We start from the raw sequence: 18,937 nt of genomic DNA, 5'->3' as shown, positions 1-18,937 counted from the left end.
ATACTCCAGGAGGTCAGAGCCCTGACCCCTAATGAGGATAGGCAGGGGACTGGAGCAGAGGGTCACCTGGTGCAGGGGAGAGAAGCAGAATCAGGAGTCAGAGAGTGTGTCCTCAACCCTGCCTCTACCTCAACGGGGTGACCGTGGACCAGTCACGTTACCTCTCAAGCCTTGGCTCCCATAAAAAGCCGAGCTTCTCAGCATTCTTAAATGTGCCCACCTCCCTAACCCACCTGTAGATCAATATTCTTTCTTATTTGCCTGGGTTTAGAGCCCCTCTGGCCTTTTGTTGACTACATCTCTTCAAAACCTGCCATCAGCAGGGAGTTCCCTATGTAGCCATGAAAGTTTATAAATCACCCTTCTTCATTGTCACAAAAAAATTTTAATGAGGGATTTCTGTCCCAGAATTCAGCATTGTCAGAATTTACTTTTTTAAGGCTGAATAATAGTCCATTGTATGTATATACCACAATTTGTTTATTCATCCATTGGGACATTTTGGGCTTTTGGGAATAACACTGCTATGTGTACAAATATCTTTTCAAGTCCCTGCTTTTAATTCTTTTTTTATTATTATTGACTTGTTTGTTTGTTTTAGAGAGGAAGGGAAAGAGAGAGGGAGAAACATCGATGTAAAAGAGAAACATGGATAGGCTGCCTCCTGCACACACCCTGGCAATACTGAGCATGTGCCTTCACTGGGAATGGAACCAACTGAGCCACACTGGCCAGGGCCCTGCTTCTAATTCTTTTGAGTGTATACCCAGAAGTGGAATTGCTGGATCATAGGCTAATTCTATGTTTAACTGTTGGGCCAATTGCCATTTTATTTTCCCACTGCGGTTGCATCATTTTAAATTCCCACCAGCAGTGAACAAGGGTTCTGTGAAATCGCTAATTTTGTAATGACATTTTCCCTGATGATAGTAGTGTTAACTGTAGAACATTTAGAAAATGCAAGGAAGTAAAACCGAGAAAGTAAAATCCCCTTTATTCTCACTACCCAGTTCTACACTTGGCCTGAATGCGGATTATCCACAACAGGAAGGAAGGTGACGTTTCCCTGGGCTCATTCTATTGTAATGTCCGAGAGTGTGACCCAAGAATAGCGCTGAGCTCCCGCCTGACCCTATCCACAGATCCCGAACTATCAAGAACATGCAGTTAAACTGACTTGTGAGTCATGTTCGCGGGGTGTTCCCGGGAGGGTCACAGGCGTGACAGGGGTTGTCACGTTCTCTGTAGGTCTGTTTCCTCATCTTTAAACGCCGCCTCTGGGTAGAAAGAGCAAAACAAAACGTTTGAGCAAAGTGACTTGTCAGAAACGCGTTCTGCAAACTCGTCTCCACCTCCAGAATCGAGCTTTCCTTTGTCCACCAGAGGGCACCGGAGGACACGAGTCTGACAGCATCGCTACAAACAAGCAGAGGAAGGTAGAAAGTCCCGCCTCCTTTCACTTCTTCAAGTGTCCATTGGCTGTTCCGACCGTCGATCTTCCACGTCCCCGTTCCTCTTCCTATCACTGCCGCCGTCAGCCTCCAGGCCTGTGCTCTCATTGGTTGCCCCGGTGGTTGCTCTGCTCCGGAGGCAGCCACTGGGAGTCGCAGGATTCGGATTTAAAAAACGCCGGCGGTGATCGGCCGTGCGAGCCATTTGAACCCCAGGCAGCGCGTTCCGCGTGGGTCCTACCCCGCGGACGCACGCGACCCGGGCGCTCCCAGACCTCCCAGTCGCCAGCCTCAACCCCCGAATCCAGCAGGCGGGGAAGGAGCCGCGGACCGAGACCCTCCGCGTCGGCCATGGGCCCGCGCCGCCGGGGCCGCAAGGCCGTCACCCCAAGGAGGCGCCCCGCGAGCCCGGCCCCCGCTGCTCCGACCCCCGCCGCCCGGGCCCCTGCCGCTCCGACCCCCGCCGCCCGGACCCCCGCCGCCCGGGCCCCCGCTGCCCCGACCCCCGCCGCCCCGGCCCCCGCCACCCCTCGGCGGGGCGCCCCCTCAGGTAACCGGCCGCGGCCCCTTTCCCTCCGAGCCGGACCCCCTACAGCCCGTCTGTAAGCTGGGCACGGCCGGTTCCACGTGCCCATTTCACAGACGAGAACACCGAGGCCCGCCTGCTGAGCCCGGGATCCAGCCCGATCTCCCGGCTCCTGGTCCGCAGGCCTTGCAGCATCTGCTCGGAGCAGGTCCCCAGTTCCAAGCCGCGCGAGGGACTGGGGAAGGTAGTTCCGAGGAGGAGAAAGACCTGGCCTAATGCCAACCTTTCATGATACACTAGCATCCATTGAGTGCTTACCCCTAACTAGGCGTTGTGCTAACTCGTTGCGTGAATTATCTCAACGTCATGTTGTGACCATTATACAGATGAGAACTCTGAGGCGCCGACAGGCCCGGTCACTTAAAGGTCACACAGCTTGCCCTGGCGGACACAGGTTTTTTACACGTCGATGTTGGTGCTTTTTTAAGTTGCAAAATTATTGGTTCCTTTTTGTGACTATTTCGAACAATGGTTCTATCAGGAGGTTTCCTGCTCGGTTTGTTTTGTTTTTCCTTCCTGGGGTGGCTGCGTTGGGCCTTACCCTGTGCCCTAACGCAAGCAGAGCTCTCACCTGGTTCCCTCTGGGAGGTGTGTGCGCAGGAGGACTGGCCTGGCCCTCCCGATCTGCCTGGTGGAGGAGAGACGCGCTACCTGTGCTTTGCCGTCACTGTTTCATTTGTCTTCTGCTACATAGCTACGAACAGCGTGGGGAAAAAAGTATATGGTAGATTCTTTATAGATGTTGCCATTGTGAATATGAGTTTTATTTTTCTTTCCTGAACATAAATAACCCTTGCACCCAGCCAACTTGCTGAATTTTCTTGTGAATCCTAACAGTCTTTCAGTTGCTTCATTGAAAATTTTAGCTAGGCTATTATTTTGTCTGCAGAGAATGACTTTTGAATCTTTTTTATTTGTATACATTTTATTTATTGTATTAGTGAGGCCCTAAGACTAGTCTATATATATAAAAGGCTAAGTGACTAGCCTACCAGTAGCTATGATGCGCAATGACCACCAGGGGACAGGCACTCTGACCAGTAGCTATGACGCACACTGATCACCAGGGGGCACTCAACGCAGGAGCTGCTGAGCAACAGCAACTTTGCAGTGTCCCCTCACACTGCCGGGCCCTTTGGGAGATGTCTGACTGCCGGTTTCAGCCAGATATCCTTAGGCCAGGCTGAGGGACCCCACCTGCCTGAGGGACCCTGCTCACTCCACAGACGCCCTTCGAGCCCTGGCACCACCCCAGGTGCTGCCGGCCAGGGAGGAACCATGGGAGGAACCACAGGAGGTTGGCTCCAGGGCATGTCTGGCCCATCTCGCCCAGTCCCGCCCCGCTGGCCACCTTCTAATTAATTTCCTTTCAATGTGCATGAATCCGTGCACTGGGCCTCTAGTGTTGAAATAAGAGCAGTGTTTTGGCCATCTTTGTCTCGTTCGTAATTTTAACGGGAATATTGTTAAGTATGATGTTTGCTATTGCTTTCCTATATAGAAACATCTCTCTACTCCTGGCTAGATTAGATGATTATCACAGATGGACACCCCACATTGTCTGGCAGCCTGACGGCACTGGTCTGGCAGTCTGGCTTTTCCTTTACCACTGACTGTTGCATACATTTTTCTTCCCCTGTGAATTGCTACAACTCCAGAGCCCCGTCTCACTCTCAGCTGATGCTGACCTTGCCTCATGCTTCGCTGGGGAAATAGAAGCCTCCAGACTGCATTCCCTTATCTTCTCACAGCAGAGAACCTAGGTGTCCCCCTTCCTGTCAAAAGCCACTCCTCCTCCGAGGGCTCTTAGTCATACTCTTCTCCTACGTTCCCAGGAGCTTTCTGTTAACCTCTCCACCTGCACTTAGCATTAAATCCAAACTCCTTACACTGGCATTCTGCAAATGTGCTCCGCTATTTCTGATCTAAAGATAAAGGGCAGCCCAGCAGGTGTGGCTCAGTGGTTGAGCATTGGCCCATGAACCGGGAGGTCACAGTTGGATTCTGGGTAGGGGCACATGCCTGAGTTGGGGGCTCGATCCCTGGTGTGGGGTGTGCAGGAGGCAGCTGATCAATGATTCTCTCTCATCATTGATGTTTCTATCTCTCCCTCTTCCTTCCTCTCTGAAATCAATAAAAAAAAAAAAAACATATATATATGTGTTTGTTTTTTTAAGGTCTCACCCTAGCCAGTTTTGTTCAATGGGTAGAGCGTTGGCCTACGGATCTAAGGGTCCTAGGTTCTGTTCCGGTCAAAGGGCGTGTACCTTGGTTGCAGGCTCCTCCGCATCCCCCCGGCCCTGGGTTGGGGCTCATGCAGGAGGCAACCAATCAATGTGTTTCTTTCACACGGATATTTCTCTCTGTCTTCCCCTCTCTCATCCACTCTCCCTAAAAATCAATGGAAACATATCCTCGGGTGAGGATTAACAAAAACAAAAAAAAGCCTCCATGGCTTTTGTCTACTCCGAACTCCGATTCCTCTGGTATTAGTTTGTTGAGTGTGGTTCGCTCCTCTCTTGGTGTTGGCCTTCTTAGATTGTTTGGTGACCTTTCGTTGTGTTCTGTGGCCGCTGTGTCTGTCTGTCAAAGGCTGCCTCCAGTGAGCAGATTGTTGACTGCTGGTAAGGACGGAGGCCGATGCCAGTAGCTTGCCTCCTGGGTACGTGCCTCCCTCTTTCTCCTAAATGTCACCCATCCCCTAGACACTGCTCTGCTGTTCTGGCCCATTCCCCACCCAGGGATAGAGTTGTGTGGCATAAGGTATCTCTGGACGGCCTCGCCGACCCCATTTGCTCTTGCAGCTTTTCTAAACCTTTGTAATGAGTTCACTGTGTCAAATCCCTTCTATTGAGCTACTTGTTGCGGAGTCTCTTTTCTTGTCTGCACCTTGAGTGACATTTGTGAAACTGAGTTTATCCTTCAGAATGTTTTTGCGGGTTATTTTGTTTTTATTCTTCATTCCACTTATCAGAGGTTCATTTCTTTTTATTGGTCCTTGATTTAATTTATGGAGCAGCAGTACTGTTTTTTTGTTTTACTCTCTTTGATTTATTGTAGTGTCTTGAATATTTCTTTGATTCTACCTTCTTTGGGCTTATTTTATTCTCTTCCGAACACCTCTGGTCAGCTACCTTTAAATGTTCTTGTTTTCTAATAAATAGATCTTGAGGCTATACATTTTCCTCGAGTACTGTTTGGCTGTATCTCATAAGTTTTGATATGTAAATTTTATTTTTATTCATTTCTAAATAACTCATTTCGATTAAGTTTCCTCTTCAACACAAGAGTTAGAAAAAAATTAGGTTTTGTATTCCTGTGTTTTTAATTTCTGATCAGAGAGTTTGACTTTTTTGATTTCCACTCTGGGGAATGTTTCTTTTAGGATTTCTTTTTATTGCTGTTGGAACTAAGCTGTGAGCCACACACTCTGACTCCTAGCCCAGCAGCCTGGCACTGGTACTGAGTTATGCCACTTCTGAGGGCCCACTCTGGCCACTAATGAGCTCTGGCCGCATGTCTTCACCTCTCTGGACCTAAGGATAACCAAGGCAAGAGAACTGTACAGGATACTCTCTCAGATTCCTTCCAGCTCCCCCCAAAAAGACCTAAAAACAAAATAGCTGGGTTTCCAATCGAGGTGGGAGAGTCAGAAGAGAGGAACAGAGTACTGTGGGGCCCAGAGGCGGGAGGTGGCCCACCAGTTTAGAAAGGGTTGGAAGTCAGAAAAGGCTGCTGCGAGAATTGGCATTTAAGATAATACCCTGAAAGGGGCATTCATTCGTTTAACAGATATTTATTTAGCACTTCCCTGCTGCTTTCCAGTTACTGAAGATAGCTGCAGTGAATAAAATAGACCAAGCCCCTGCTTTTGTGGGTTATTTTATGACCTAGCAATTTTTTAAATATATTTTTATTGATTTCAGAGAGGAAGAGAGACATCAATGATGAGAGAGAAACATTGATCGGTTGCCTCCTGCACACCCCCCACTGGAGATCGAGCCCACAGCCCGGGCATGTGCCCTGACCAGGAATCATCCTGGTTCATAGGTCGATGATCAACCACAGAGCCACACTGGCTGGACACCGTCTAGCAATTTGACAGTTTGACAGCCAAGCTTCGAGGCAGCACCTGTTTTCTACTGCACCTCACCTCATGCATGACTCAACCCTTTTTTTTAATTGATTTCACTGAGGGGGGGGGGGACACTTCTATTTGTTGTTTCGCTATTTATGCATTCATTGGTTGATTCTTGTATGTGCGCTGACTGGGATTGAACTCGAAACCTTGGTGATTCAGGACAAAGCTCTAACCAACTGAGCTACCCAGCCAGGGCTGACTCAACTCTTTTGCTTAGGCACTCCCGCCCGTCTACCTGGTCGTCCATCTGGTCGCCCACCTGGTCGCCCATCTGGCCGCCCACCTGGTCGCCCATCTGGTCGCCGGAGACATCTGATTCTGAAGGAGATCCGAAATCTTCAGAAGAGCACACACCTGTTACTAAGGAAGATGCCCTTCTGCCGCCTGGTGAGCTCCAGGGGGCTTCCCGCCCACCCCCATGCTGCCTCCTTTCTTTAAATGTCCCCAGTATTGGGGACCCTGTCGTCTGTTGCCCAAATGGCCAGGGGACCTCTTCTCTAACTTGGTAGGGGACTCTTCATTTTCTAAAAACATGAGCCTGCCCAGGGTACCTTCCAATAAATTATGGGATTAATTTCCAACCCCACCCCCTTTGAAACTGTGTTCTTTGATTATGTAAATAGAAACCCTCTCATCCACCTGTTCATCCCTGCCCTCCGCCCACCGCCAGTAAAAGACATGCCAAGTCCTAAGCTCCCAGGAGTTGATACCTGCTGCTCCTTAGGCCCAAAGATTAAGGACCAGGAAGGTATAAAGGAAATGAAGATTGGCAGAGACTCATGGAGAGAGTCTTATCTTCCCTCGAGTCTCTATTCCCCTACTCTCTGCTCCTCCCCACTCACCTTCTCCTTTGCCTCCCATCTCCACTCCTTCACAGGTAAGAGAAATATGTGTTAAATTCACTCGCGGTGTGGACTTCAATTGGCAAGCCCATGCCCTGTTGGCCCTACAAGAGGTAAGAAGAGGGCCCTGGTACAGTGGGGTGAGGGCTGAGTATGGGAGACAGGTGTGGCACTCCCCAGGGCTGGCTGTGGAGTGTGGCGCTGACTCATGCCTCCAGGAAAAGAGCCACGAGAACACAGGGTTTGGAGGCAGGATCTGGTCTGGCGGTAGCAGAATCCCCAGGCAGTTCGGGTTCATTCTGTGAGCCGCCTTCCCTCTAGTCCGTGGAGCCCTCCCAGACTAAGTGTAGCAGGCCCCCAGGAAAAAGCAGCCTGTGCCCCCCCCCCCCCTCCCAGTCAGTCCACCTCTGTTTCCGTCCCCAGGCGGCAGAAGCGTTTCTCGTGCATCTCTTTGAGGACGCCTACCTCCTCTCCCTACATGCCGGGCGTGTGACTCTCTTCCCGAAGGATGTGCAGCTGGCCAGGAGGATCCGAGGCATCCAGGAAGGGCTGGGCTGAGGTGCCGGCGCCCCTGTAAGCCTTTCCAGCTCACCGGGGGCGGGGGGGGGGGGGGGGGGGCGGCCTAGGGCACGCACGGAGCACCCAGCCTCTCATCAGTGGGGAGGTGGGAGTTGCACTGAAGGAATTTCTCTTCTCCTTAGGTCCTTGCCCTCTTGCCTTCCCCTTTGTTCTGGAGAAAAAATATGACCTGGTTTTACCTTGAGTATTTGGGACTCTGTGGCTCCTGCCCTTTTGTACAATGTTAAATAAAGATGTTCTTCTATTAAGTAATGACCAGATGACCCAAATTTCTGTCAGAATTAAGCCTCTTCGTCTTATAAGGACCAGACAACCTCATTTTGATTTAAAAGAAGGTTTTCTTACTTTTGAAAATGCCTTGTTAGTAAATGTGATTTCTTCATTGCAGGGATGATACCGGGGACTCTGGCTGGAGCCGGGACCGATCCATGGAGTCTGGGATGCTGCCTGGATTTGCCGTCTCTGAGCAGAGTGTGCTTGTTGGTTTTGTAATTGTTGGGTTTTTTTAAGAACTTCATGGCTCTCCTCTGCAACAAGGTCACATGTAAGAAAACCAACGTGGTTCCAGAGGCCTGCGAATTACTTTCAGATAGAGACTCTGAGGTTGACTTCAGTTTATAAATTACTCACATGACTGCTTAGTGATTCCGAAGACATCAGATTTGTTGATAATTACCATTTAAATGTCCCTCCCCCCTCCATTTACATTTTTTTACCATATGTATATTTACTTCTATTTAACACATAGGGAAAAAATAAGAGAAGAACACTTCAGTCAGTTGCACGGGGGAGCCTGTAACTCCTTGTCCTTCAGATTAACTTCATTGGTGGCGGCGGCAGGTACCAATGCAGAGCCACACACTCTGTCTCTATGGCCCTATGGCCTGGCATTGGTACTGAGCCATGTACCAATGTCAGTCCATTGGGCTATGGAGTCGGCGTGTGGTGAACTGTCAACAAATGCAGCTTCTCAAAAACTCAGTTGGGGTGGAAACTGAATATCTTTTAAAGTTAAATGTTCTGACTCTTCTTAGTAAATGTCTGTCAAAATCATTCGGAAGCTCTATCTTACAGAATTCTGTTATTTGTAAATCACAGAAGATGAAACATATTTAGAATTTTTCATCCCAGGATTTTAAAGTGACTTTTCAATGTATTGATGGGTATTTTCATAACTTCTTTGTGGGGAGATTATAAAAATAAAAATAACTCTTTAATGAAAAAAGCTTAAAGCAAAGTTACTGTTAATGGCATACATGTATATTTTATGTGTTAACATTAAGTTCTTCGTTTGTACACCGCAAACCGCTGAAATGTAAACAAGAGCCCAGTGGAGTAGGAAGCAGATAAAAACCTTGCCCTTCTCTTGTAACTGAAAGCACTTTAAGAGATTTCCAGACAAAAGGGAAAGGCCACCCGAAGAGTTTTAGATTTTGTGTCTGTTAAAAATTATTAGAGAGGCCAGACTAGTCAACCGATCAGAGACAAACTGAAGGGAAGGACCAAGTTCTATTTAATACATTTTAACTTTTTGGAATATCTTGTTGGACCTCAAGTCATATTTATGCAGGCACTCAGGTAAAGCTTACATACCTGTTAATATATTTAAAGTTCTTGACAAAGCGTTAATTAGAAGATTATCATCTTCCTCCAGTTTTCTTCAAATTGTACTAAGCAGGATACCAGTACAACCAACACATGTCCACATGCCCCATGCCCTTCGTGTGCATTTCCTCGTGTAGTTGTCACAACAAGGTTAAAAGAATGTGTTATGATCCCCACATTCTGTGGGGGAGCTAAAGCTCAGATGGATGAGCTAACTCTCCAAGGTCAAGTATCCAGAAAATAGCACAAAAGATTCCAGCCTGTAGTCTTTGTTTCCCAGGAGAGAGAGCCTAGATTATAAATAAATCTAAAACCAACTACTGGGGGCATTCACAACCTCCGGTTTGGGTGCAATTTTCACCAATGTTCCAGGTCGACAGAGGGCTTCGAGGCAGCTCTTTTCTGACCAAAGGAGGTCGGTCCAAGAAAGCGGAGGCAAGAGTCCAAACGAGGCCCACTCAATGTTGCAGAAAACGTTTACTGCCACTAGAGGGCTCCCTCCCCTTGGCACGAAGTGCAGCAGGGACCTGACGAAGCTGCTGTGAGGCGCGGAACGGGGCTCCACTCTGCCTCCCCAAGCTGCCTGGAGGACTCCATAGGTCAGTGCCCCAACCTGGAGTAGTGGGGGAAAGGACGAGTCATGCCCCCAAGTTTTCACAGCCACACCCCAGGCTCCCCTTCAAGTTGGGGTTTGCCGAGCCTGGACCCGGGGTTCTGGAGGATGGGCCCCAGGCTCATTTGGGGGCTCCCTGCATATGCTCATGGTTGGGGAGGGCAGTAAACCTTCCTCCCAGGACATGTGGAAACTCAGTGAAGGTCATCCAGAAGTGCATCCCCCAAGTGCAGCCTGGCCTGCTCGGGCCCTGAGCCCACCGCGAAGGACCGCAGGCAAGTGGCCAGGGCACCTCACCTCGCGGGCTCTGCGGGCCAGCGCCCGGATAGGTTTCCCTGAGAGGGGAGGGGACACCCTGCAGAGTAGCGAGACATGTTTTGTTTGAAAATATCCCGCCGAGGGACCCACCTCTCGGGGCTGAGCAGCCGCAGCCGGGAACTCCCTCACTCTCACCCCCACCCCTCGGGCCGCAGGGTAGGGGCTTCGGCAGGGAACGGGAGGAACGGGAGCGCGGGATGGAGCTGGAAGCAAGGACTCAGTGCTGCACTTTAGCACCATCTCAATGGCAGTGCTTTTGGAGTGACATTCAGTCAAAGGAGGCAAATTACTAAACTGTATGTAAGCCATTAGCACAAATACGTAAAACAACATACGGTAAGGGCTTGAGGGGATCAGGAGATGGTACGAAGGCATAATGATCCTCTTTTTTTAGGTTTGCTGTTTTTGCTAAATTATGTGCACCTGTAAAGCGTGAAGATACAAGGTGGAGCAAATGTAAATGGGTTATAAAACATGTCCAGGGGCTCCGCCGTCCCCCGAATAAGGGTATCGGAAATAGGGCGGCGGCTGGACCCGAGGGCTCTGGATGGAGAAGCCCTAGCTGAGCGCCAACAGGAGTGAACTCGGGTTCGAGCCGCAACAGAGGGGAGGTGCGAACCTAGGTGGCCCGGAGTGGCCGTCCACTTTGTACGAGGACGTTTCCCCATAATGACAGCCCCTGCCCTCCCTGTCCTGGAATCCGCTGTGTCCACTTCGAAGGCGTCGGTCTGGGTCTGGGTCTGGGTCTGGGCAGGAACCGGGAGGCTCTAGCCCGGCCTGCAGCGAAGGGCAGGGCCTGCAGCCGCAGGGGAGAGACGGCCGGGCATTGTTTCAGCCCCTCGGGTGGGGTCCTGCAGGGGGAGGGGAGGCGGTCTGCCCTCGGGACCGCCTAGTCCTCCCAGGGGACCCGCGCATCAGCTCGTCTGAGAGCCTGAGCTTTGTGAACAGTCGGGAGTCACCATGGAAACCCCAAGGAGCCCGGCGCAGGTCACGAGGGGAATTGGCAGCGGATGCCGAGCCTCGCCCTCTGCCCCGTCTCGGACCCGGGTCCTGCAGCAGGGCCTGTCGGGAGTTGTAGTCCCAAGGCGGCGGCGGCCGTGTGCGTCGCAGAAGATGCCGGGCACCGCCTGTCCCCGCCTCCCCCTAACCTGCTAGAGCGAGGTGGGGGGCGCTGGGGCGGAGCCGTGGGATCCGTGATTGGCCGAGGTCGCCGCCAGCCCCCACCCACGGCCCCTCCCCCGCTCCCGGCTTGGGGACTCCAGCGCCCGGCGCGCCACGGCAGCTCTCCAGCGAGCGCGCGTGTAGCCGCCGCCGCCCCGGCACCCGCAGCTCCGGCGCCGCGGCGAGACCTGCGAGAGCCTGGCGATCGCACGGACCCCTGCAGCCGCAGCATCCTGGAAGAGTGGGTGATGGCGGGGCGGGCGGTGGGCTCCTTCTCCCCGGCCTGGGGGGTCCATCTCGCGACCTCTGTTTCTCCAAGAGGCTCACAAAAGGGTGTGCGCCCAGGGGCCCGGCTGCAGGGAACGTGGGGAGAGGATGAGTCGGGGCTGTGGGCGGCTAGCGAGGCTAAACTGGGGCCCGAATCCGGTCCTTTTTGTACGACCACAGAACGCCGTGCGGTGCCTGGTTCACACAGTAGGCGTTTAATGTGTGCTCGTGGGATTGCAAAGAATTGGAGTGAAGAGGCGGCGTGGTTGAAAGGGCTTCACCCCTAGGACACAGTAGGCGCCCAGCCTCGCTGGTCCAGGCGCAGTGAAAGGCTGGGAGGCTGGGTGGGGAGTCCTGCCCCAGCCCCCGCCCGTACACACACACCCTCCGTCCTCCTCGCCTTCGAGATGGGGTTTGCCGAGCCTGGACTGGACCCGGCAGCCTTTTCCACGCGTGTGGCTAACGGGGCGGACGCCTGAGGACCACTCGCCGGCCGCCTCCGAGGCACCTGCCTGCACCACAAAGGCCGCCCGCCTCGGCCTCGGCCTCGGCCTCTGCCTCCGCCGGGCCGGGGAGGGCGCTGAGCCGGATCCCTGCGTTTGCGCCCTGGGCGGGAGCCCTGCCCGCAGCACGGAGCTCGGGGGCGAGGGGCCGCGACGCCCCCGGCCTGGGTAGGGGCAGGAGGCCGCGCTGGAGAGAAGCTGCGATGGGGAGGGGCGGAGGCGAGGCCACAGTTTGAGCCAAGATGGGGAGATGGGGAAGCTGGGTGGGGACAGGTGCCTGGTCTGGGAGGAGGGAGAAGTGGGGAGCGGGGTTTGAGGTAGAAAGACAAGGGGGCGGAGGGCGGGTGAGAGGAGGGAGGGAGGGCGGGAGGGAGCTTGAGGCTGGGGCTGATGAAGAATGAGGCCGCGAGGGGCGATGCTGGAGGGCGGAGACCGTCTAGGTTTCTGGGCTGACGCGAGGGAGGCGGAGGCTCGTGGGTACCGGGAAGGGAGGTCTCTGGGGAAGGGAGGGGCCGGCAGCTAGGAGGCGGGCCCGGGGACCCTGGCTCTAGGCGCCGGGCCTGGAGGTCCAGGTGGTGGCCTGGGCGTGGCTCTACGGGCGCGGATGGACCCCGACTGCTCGGTCCCCGCGAGGAGCTTTGTCTCCCGGCCGTGGGGTCTGTGACAGCCCGCAGCGCCGCGGGCACACCCTTTTCTTGGTGGAGCTGAAAGGCTGGCTCCGGTGGCAGCTGCTGCCAGGGAGGCGGAGTGGGAGCCGTCTCCCGCCGGGGAGACCAGGAGAACAATAGCCGACCCTGGTCTCCGCCCGACGACGAATCCGCGCCCCCAGAACCCGTGCGCAGTTTTCTGGGGCAGAAAATGTTCCCGGGCCCATCTCAGGGCACGTGTTGGGGCACCGAGCCCCGCCGTTAGTCTGGGTGGGAGCCGCGCGTGGCGGGGCAGCCGGACAGCCGCCACTCGTGGCTTTGCTGCCTTCGGGTTGCGGCACCATCGCCTGCCCCGCGCTGCTGCCCGACCGCTGAGACGCCTCGGTGTGGAGCGGGCTCCCCGAGCATCTGGCTTTGTTTTCGGAGGCGGCCACATCGAAGGGCTGCTGTGTGTTCATAGAGGGGGCAGCCAGGGCTGGTGTGGATTGTGGTAAAATAGGGAGAAGCGGCCGTGGAGGTTACGCGCCAAGGATGGGGCTCCTGGTCTGAGAGCCTGCAGCCAGAGCCCAGCGCTTCTCTCTGCCAGTGACCACACCCAAGCCAGTATCTCACCATCCTTTGCAGATTTCGCCCATATTGTCTGCTGACCTAAGACAGGGACGGCTCTGTGGTAGGAGGTGGCTGCTTGCCCGTGGGAAAGCAGATGAACAGCTCTGGAAACACAAAACAGGGATTCAGCAGAGCTTGCCATGCACACAGTCTCGCACCGGCTAAGCACCCTTTATGTCAGGCTGTAGCGTCTTGGGTGAAACGACAGCCAAAAACCAGAATTTTGTTTTACAGGTTTTCTTTGACCATTGTTTAGCTGACATTAAGGGTGAGTCGTTATCATAAGGTTTATAATTTCTGTCATTCATTAAAATAAAAAGAGCAAGGCAAAAGCATTTTTATTCCACAGTGAAGGACGCTTGGCTAAAAGACAGCACTTAAGGACTAAAAGGTGTGATTTATATTTGCCATTATGTTATCTGATGCACCTGTTAGCCTCTTAGCCTTGAAGCCTCCAGATCTTCTTTCTTACCCAGTTGATGCAGATGGTGAGGGGCTGTGATAATGACTGTTGGTTCTTGCCCACATGTATGGTAGTTGGTGACGTGAAGGTCTCTTGCCTGGGTTGTACCGAGTGGCCACAGGACAGCAGCGGTAGGCTATATCTTGCTGGTTTAAAAGGATGGTGCTTCGCCCTGGCCTGTGTGGCTCAGTTGGTGAAACGTTGTCCCATGAAGGAGAGATCACCAGTTCGATTCCTGGTCAGGGCAAATGCATCATTCCGCTCCCACCTCCTGTGGCAAGTTCGAGGCTCAATCCCAGGTGGGGGGCTTGCAGGAAGCAGCCAACAGATGTTTCTCCCTCTCATCAATATTTCTCTCTTTCTCTCCCTCTCCCTTCCTCTCACTCCGAAATGAATGGAAGCATATTTTAAAAAAATAAAAGGATGGTGCTTTGAAAAAATGGTTCTCAGAATTCACGAAACTATTGAAAGGACTAGCTGGAATATTGCTCATTGTATGTTTTTAACTAAATGAACAGGTCTGCCTATATCCATAGTTCATGGAAACCAGGTACCCCAATATAAGAAAACTAGAAATCTGACACTGAAGGTTTTTCTTGTGGAAAAACGCCTATGGGAAATGTGTTTTCATGTCATTACCCAAGAGCAAAAGTTTTAGGAGGGGATGTTTCCTTGTTTCATTTTTTATTTTTTTGAAAGAATTTTATGGATTTGTTTAAGAGTGTAATCCTCCCCTGGCCAGGTAACTCAGTTGGTTAGAGCATTTTTCTGATATGCCAAGGTTTTGGGTTCGATCCCGGGTCAGGGCGCATACAAGAATCAACCAATGAATGCACAAATAAATGGAACAACAAATTGATATTTCTCTCCCTGCCCCCCTTCCTCTCCTCTCGCTAAAAAAAATAAATAAATAAAAATAAAAAAGTTAAAAAAAATTTTTTATTGATTTCAGAGAAGAAGGGAGAGGGAAAGAGAGATAAAAAACATCAATGCTGAGAGAGAATCATTGATCAACTGCCTCCTGCATTCCCCCTACTGGGGATTGAGCCCACAACCTGGGTATGTGCCCTTGACCGGAAACTAACCTGGGACCCTTCAGTCCACAGGCCGATGGTCTATCCACTGAGCAAAACAGGCGAGGGCAAGAGTTGTTTGTTTGTTAGTTTGTTTGTTTGTTTTAAGTGTAATCCTATTAAGGCACTGTGTGAACATCTAACCCAGTCTTTTCCTCATGGTGGGGAGTCCATAGATGAGGAATGCGAGTATGACCAAGGAAGAGGGAGAGAAAAGCATCATTCCGCTCCCACCTCCTGTGGCAATGCCTAGGAGACAGCGCCCAGAGGGGAGAGGCAGGTGGACCTAGAAAGGACTTTATGTCCCCAGAATTCTGGGGTGCCATTCCTAATCCCATCTCCAAGAGCCTGGAGACCTTGGCGAGGTAGATAGAAGATGCTCATGGGGCATGACCTGGCCATGTTCAGCATAACCTCTCCAGGATGCAGATGGAACCAGAGGAGTTTCCATATTCTCAGTGCACTGCATGTTTTCGCCTCTAGAAACAGTTCCACAGCAAGGCAGCTTTACACCACTGGCCACAATTGGGTTAGGGGGCTTGGTGTAAGCTTCATCTGTGGTTCCCCTTCTTCTCTCTGTCCTCTCTCTGCCATGGACATCTGAGAGTTTCCCCCCAATAGCTGCTCCGACCCAGGATCCAGCCTGATCCTGCATTAGCGCCAGGAACTGTAGGCCAACAGCCATCACAACTGTGGACAAATCTCGGGGAAATTAGGATTTAGATCAGGGGTGGGCAAACTTTTTGACTCGAGGGCCACAATGGGTTCTTAAACTGGACCGGAGGGCCGGAACAAAAGCATGGATGGAGTGTTTGTGTGAACTAATATAAATTCAAAGTAAACATCATTACATAAAAGGGTACGGTCTTTTTTTTTTTTTTTTTAATTTTATTCATTTCAAACGGGCCGGATCTGGCCTGCGGGCCGTAGTTTGCCCACGGCTGATTTAGATACATATTGAGAGCCAGAGAAGTCGGTGTTATTAGAAAAGAGTGTCCAAGACCCAATCTATCTTTCTGGTGTAAAAATTAACCAAATTCAGATAGAATCTCATCCTGTGCATACGTTTTTGTTTTCTGAACTTTAAAAAAAAAATTTCAGAGTAGTCGTCTAAGGCTAGGTCACCGGATCCTGTAGGAGAACAATAATACAGAACACCCTTGCAATGTGAAAACCTGTGGGAAGGTGGCTTCATGAAATCAAATGAGGATAATAAGTAGGAAGGTGTTTGATCTTATAGCACTGCTAGTAAATAAATGAGAAATCATCTCAAGATTGCTTTGTCTTACATTTTTTATGTGAAGATCATAGGTTCAAATATGATGGTATGAATCTTCAATGAACTTTAATGTTTACATATAAAAGCAGACACAACATAGACTTTACCAAAAGAAATTCATGGTAGGATATTGTTTATGATTTGTTCCATTTCCATTTTTTAAAACTCGTTAATTTAAAATAAGTTGACTTAACCGTCGCGGTCCCTGAGCCCCTCACGCCCTTCCATCAGTCACAGCTCAGTTTAGTGCTTGTGCCTGCGCCTGTGCCCGCTCCCACCTGGACCCCCCTCCTCACCATCCAGGCTCAGAAGCAGGGTGCGCAGGAGGGAGGAGGGTCTGAGCCAGAAAGCCTGGGTCAAATGCCAGCTCGGCCACGTTATGTTTGTCCATCCTTAGGTTAGGTTCCTTTCTCTCGGGGACTGTTTCTGGGTCCATACAGTAGGGATTATATGAGTTAACATGTATAGCCCCAAGGGCAGTGCCTGGCACTTGGTAAGTGCTCAATGAATGTCAGTTATCACCATCAGCATCATCTTCATACTCTTCCCCCAGAATGTGTGTTCACCCAGGCAGGCTGCTGTGGGTATCAACAGTGGGAACAGAGAGAATGACTAGGACCCCTTTCTGAAGCTCGTAAATAGTAGGAACAGCTCTGTGCTGAGTCTGAGCCTCTTTCAGCACAGCTGTTTATAGCAGCTGAGAGCTTGCAGAGGTAAGAATGTTCCAGAAGTGCTCTGACCCCAGCTTTGCCAAATTATCCCCATGTGTCCCACCCTGCTCCCGCAGCTGTGGCTGGTGAGGCTCTGTTTGTTCGTAGGCTGTTCTGTTCCTGGTGTGGGAAAAAGCGACCACGTTTGGTTGGTGGCAAATATTTGATCTCAAGTTTTCCAGCTGAGAAGTACACTTGGATCCACAGAATTACTTATTTAACAAACACCTTTAAAGTACTTACTCTGTGCTAGGGGTTGTTGTGGTTCCCTTGAGTTCGGTACTAGTATTATCCCCATTTTACAGATGACGTAACAGAAATCAGCCAGCGAGAGAAGTGGCAGAGCCAAGCTTCAAACCCAGGAGTCTGCTTAGAGTTGGTCTAAGTTGGGGTTGGCAAGTCTGACAGGTATAGGGCAGGCGGGGGTGATGCTGAGGTCTTAAGACAGAATTTCTTCTTCCCCAGGGAAACCTCAATTTTTCTCTTAAGGCCTTTCAACCGAGTGGATGGGGCCCAACCACATCATCAAGGAAGTCAACTGATTGTAGATGTCAACCACATCTACAAAATACATTCACAGCAACACTTACAGATGAGTGTTTGGATAACTGGGTACTATAGCTTAGCCAAGGGAATGCACAAAAACTAACTATCATGGGGCCCACACTTTTAAACACTCCCCCAAGCTAAGAACCTTACATGTTGGGTCTAAGATTTACAATAAACTAAAGATAATTTAGTAACGGGCTATCCCTTTAAAAATGGTCCTCCTCACCTAGTTTCAACTAGAATTTGAACCGCCTTCTTCATCCATGTAGCTTCTAGCACTAAATACTGCTCCAAGTAAGTGTTCAATTGGTAATATTGAAAGAATGAGCAGCTGGATGACTTAGGTGATATTTTATAAGACTTCCCAGGCATTGAGACCTCTGGCTCCCCGTTTAAATTTAAAATCATTTTGCCCGAGTGATGTACAGGTTTTATGAACGACTAGATTTCCTTGAAAAATGGAGACTATCTGATTTTGAATTGAGCACTGGGTCACTCCCACACCCAACATCTGTCCATTTTCATTGGCTCATGGAAGATTTTGGGGTCTGTCACCACCGTGACTCCTTGTGAATGTGTCTCCCACACTTGAGCAGTGCCCAGCACTCGGTCACACCATCGCTGTGTCATTTCAGTGTCCATGTACAGACAGCTCCTTTGTTGATTTCAAGTCGGCCCTGGGTTCGCTCTGATTTCTCAGGCCTTGGGTCTTTATTCCGCCGGCTTTTGTCTGGTCCTGCCCTGCCCTTTGTCCTTCTGCAGAGCAGGATCCACCATTCATGGAGGAGCCGCCTCCTTTCTTCTTTTTACCACTCCAACCCGTTCTGTTGTTGTGGATCAATATGCTCATTCTCTTATAAAAATTCAAGCAGAGCCCCCGGCTGTCATTCAATGTCCTTTTGCTCCTGTTTCCAACACACGTGAAACTCGACTTTCATGCAGTTGCTTGGATTGGTTGTTTTAAATTTGCCATATTACCAATATGTGGGCAATAGATACATAAAATGGTGACTTTGTGGGGGGATAAGGGTGTATTTTAAAAATAAATTTTAAAAAAACTTTTAGTGAAGTATAACATATACAGAAAAGTATACAAAAATCAGAAATGTATAGCTGAATAAATTTTCAAAAACTGAGATATCTGTGTGATCAGCACCAGATCAAGAAACAGATTACCAGTATCCAACAGCTGGTAAACCCCCTCCCAGCCCTACTTTCTCCATGGTCACTAACCCCTCTCCTGACTTCGTACAGTATAGATCAGCTTTGCCTGTTTTTTAACTTTTTACAAATGCAATTATAAAGTAGAGTAGTCTTGCATACATGGCTTTTTTTTTTCCCCTCAATGTTACATTTGTTGCACTTAATTCAGTCATTTTTATTGCTGTATAGCATTTCATTATGTAAATGTGCCATGATTTCCTTATCCATTATGTTATTATTGGGTATTTGAGGAGTTTCCAGTTTGGCATGTCATCATGAATAGTGCTATTGTGAACATTCTAATACATGTCTTTTGGGGAACATATGTGTGTTTCCGT

The 18,937-nt window shown here is 50.5% G+C and overlaps 2 protein-coding genes across 2 annotated transcripts in view; both read left to right on the top strand.

The window, feature by feature from the left end:
• Positions 1–1,639: 1,639 nt before the first annotated feature.
• Positions 1,640–8,824, top strand: CENPA (centromere protein A). Its single transcript, XM_036335119.1, has 6 exons — positions 1,640–1,863; positions 1,954–2,001; positions 6,396–6,565; positions 7,056–7,133; positions 7,444–7,593; positions 7,988–8,824. The coding sequence occupies exons 1-5, from the start codon at positions 1,803–1,805 to the stop codon at positions 7,576–7,578; spliced, it is 492 nt and encodes a 163-aa protein (XP_036191012.1). The 5' UTR covers positions 1,640–1,802; the 3' UTR covers positions 7,579–7,593; positions 7,988–8,824.
• A 2,451-nt stretch (positions 8,825–11,275) lies between these two features.
• The window catches only part of DPYSL5 (dihydropyrimidinase like 5), a 64,637-nt gene continuing 56,975 nt past the window's right edge, over positions 11,276–18,937 (top strand). Inside the window, exon 1 of the mRNA XM_036335118.1 lies at positions 11,276–11,537. The gene's annotated coding sequence lies outside the window, so the exon portion shown is untranslated. The remainder of the gene's footprint in view (positions 11,538–18,937) is intronic.

Source organism: Myotis myotis, unplaced genomic scaffold (assembly GCF_014108235.1).
Source record: "Myotis myotis isolate mMyoMyo1 unplaced genomic scaffold, mMyoMyo1.p scaffold_m19_p_14, whole genome shotgun sequence".
Lineage (NCBI taxonomy): Eukaryota > Metazoa > Chordata > Mammalia > Chiroptera > Vespertilionidae > Myotis > Myotis myotis.
Note: the sequence above shows the minus strand (reverse complement) of the source record. Positions and strands in the feature narration are given on the sequence as shown.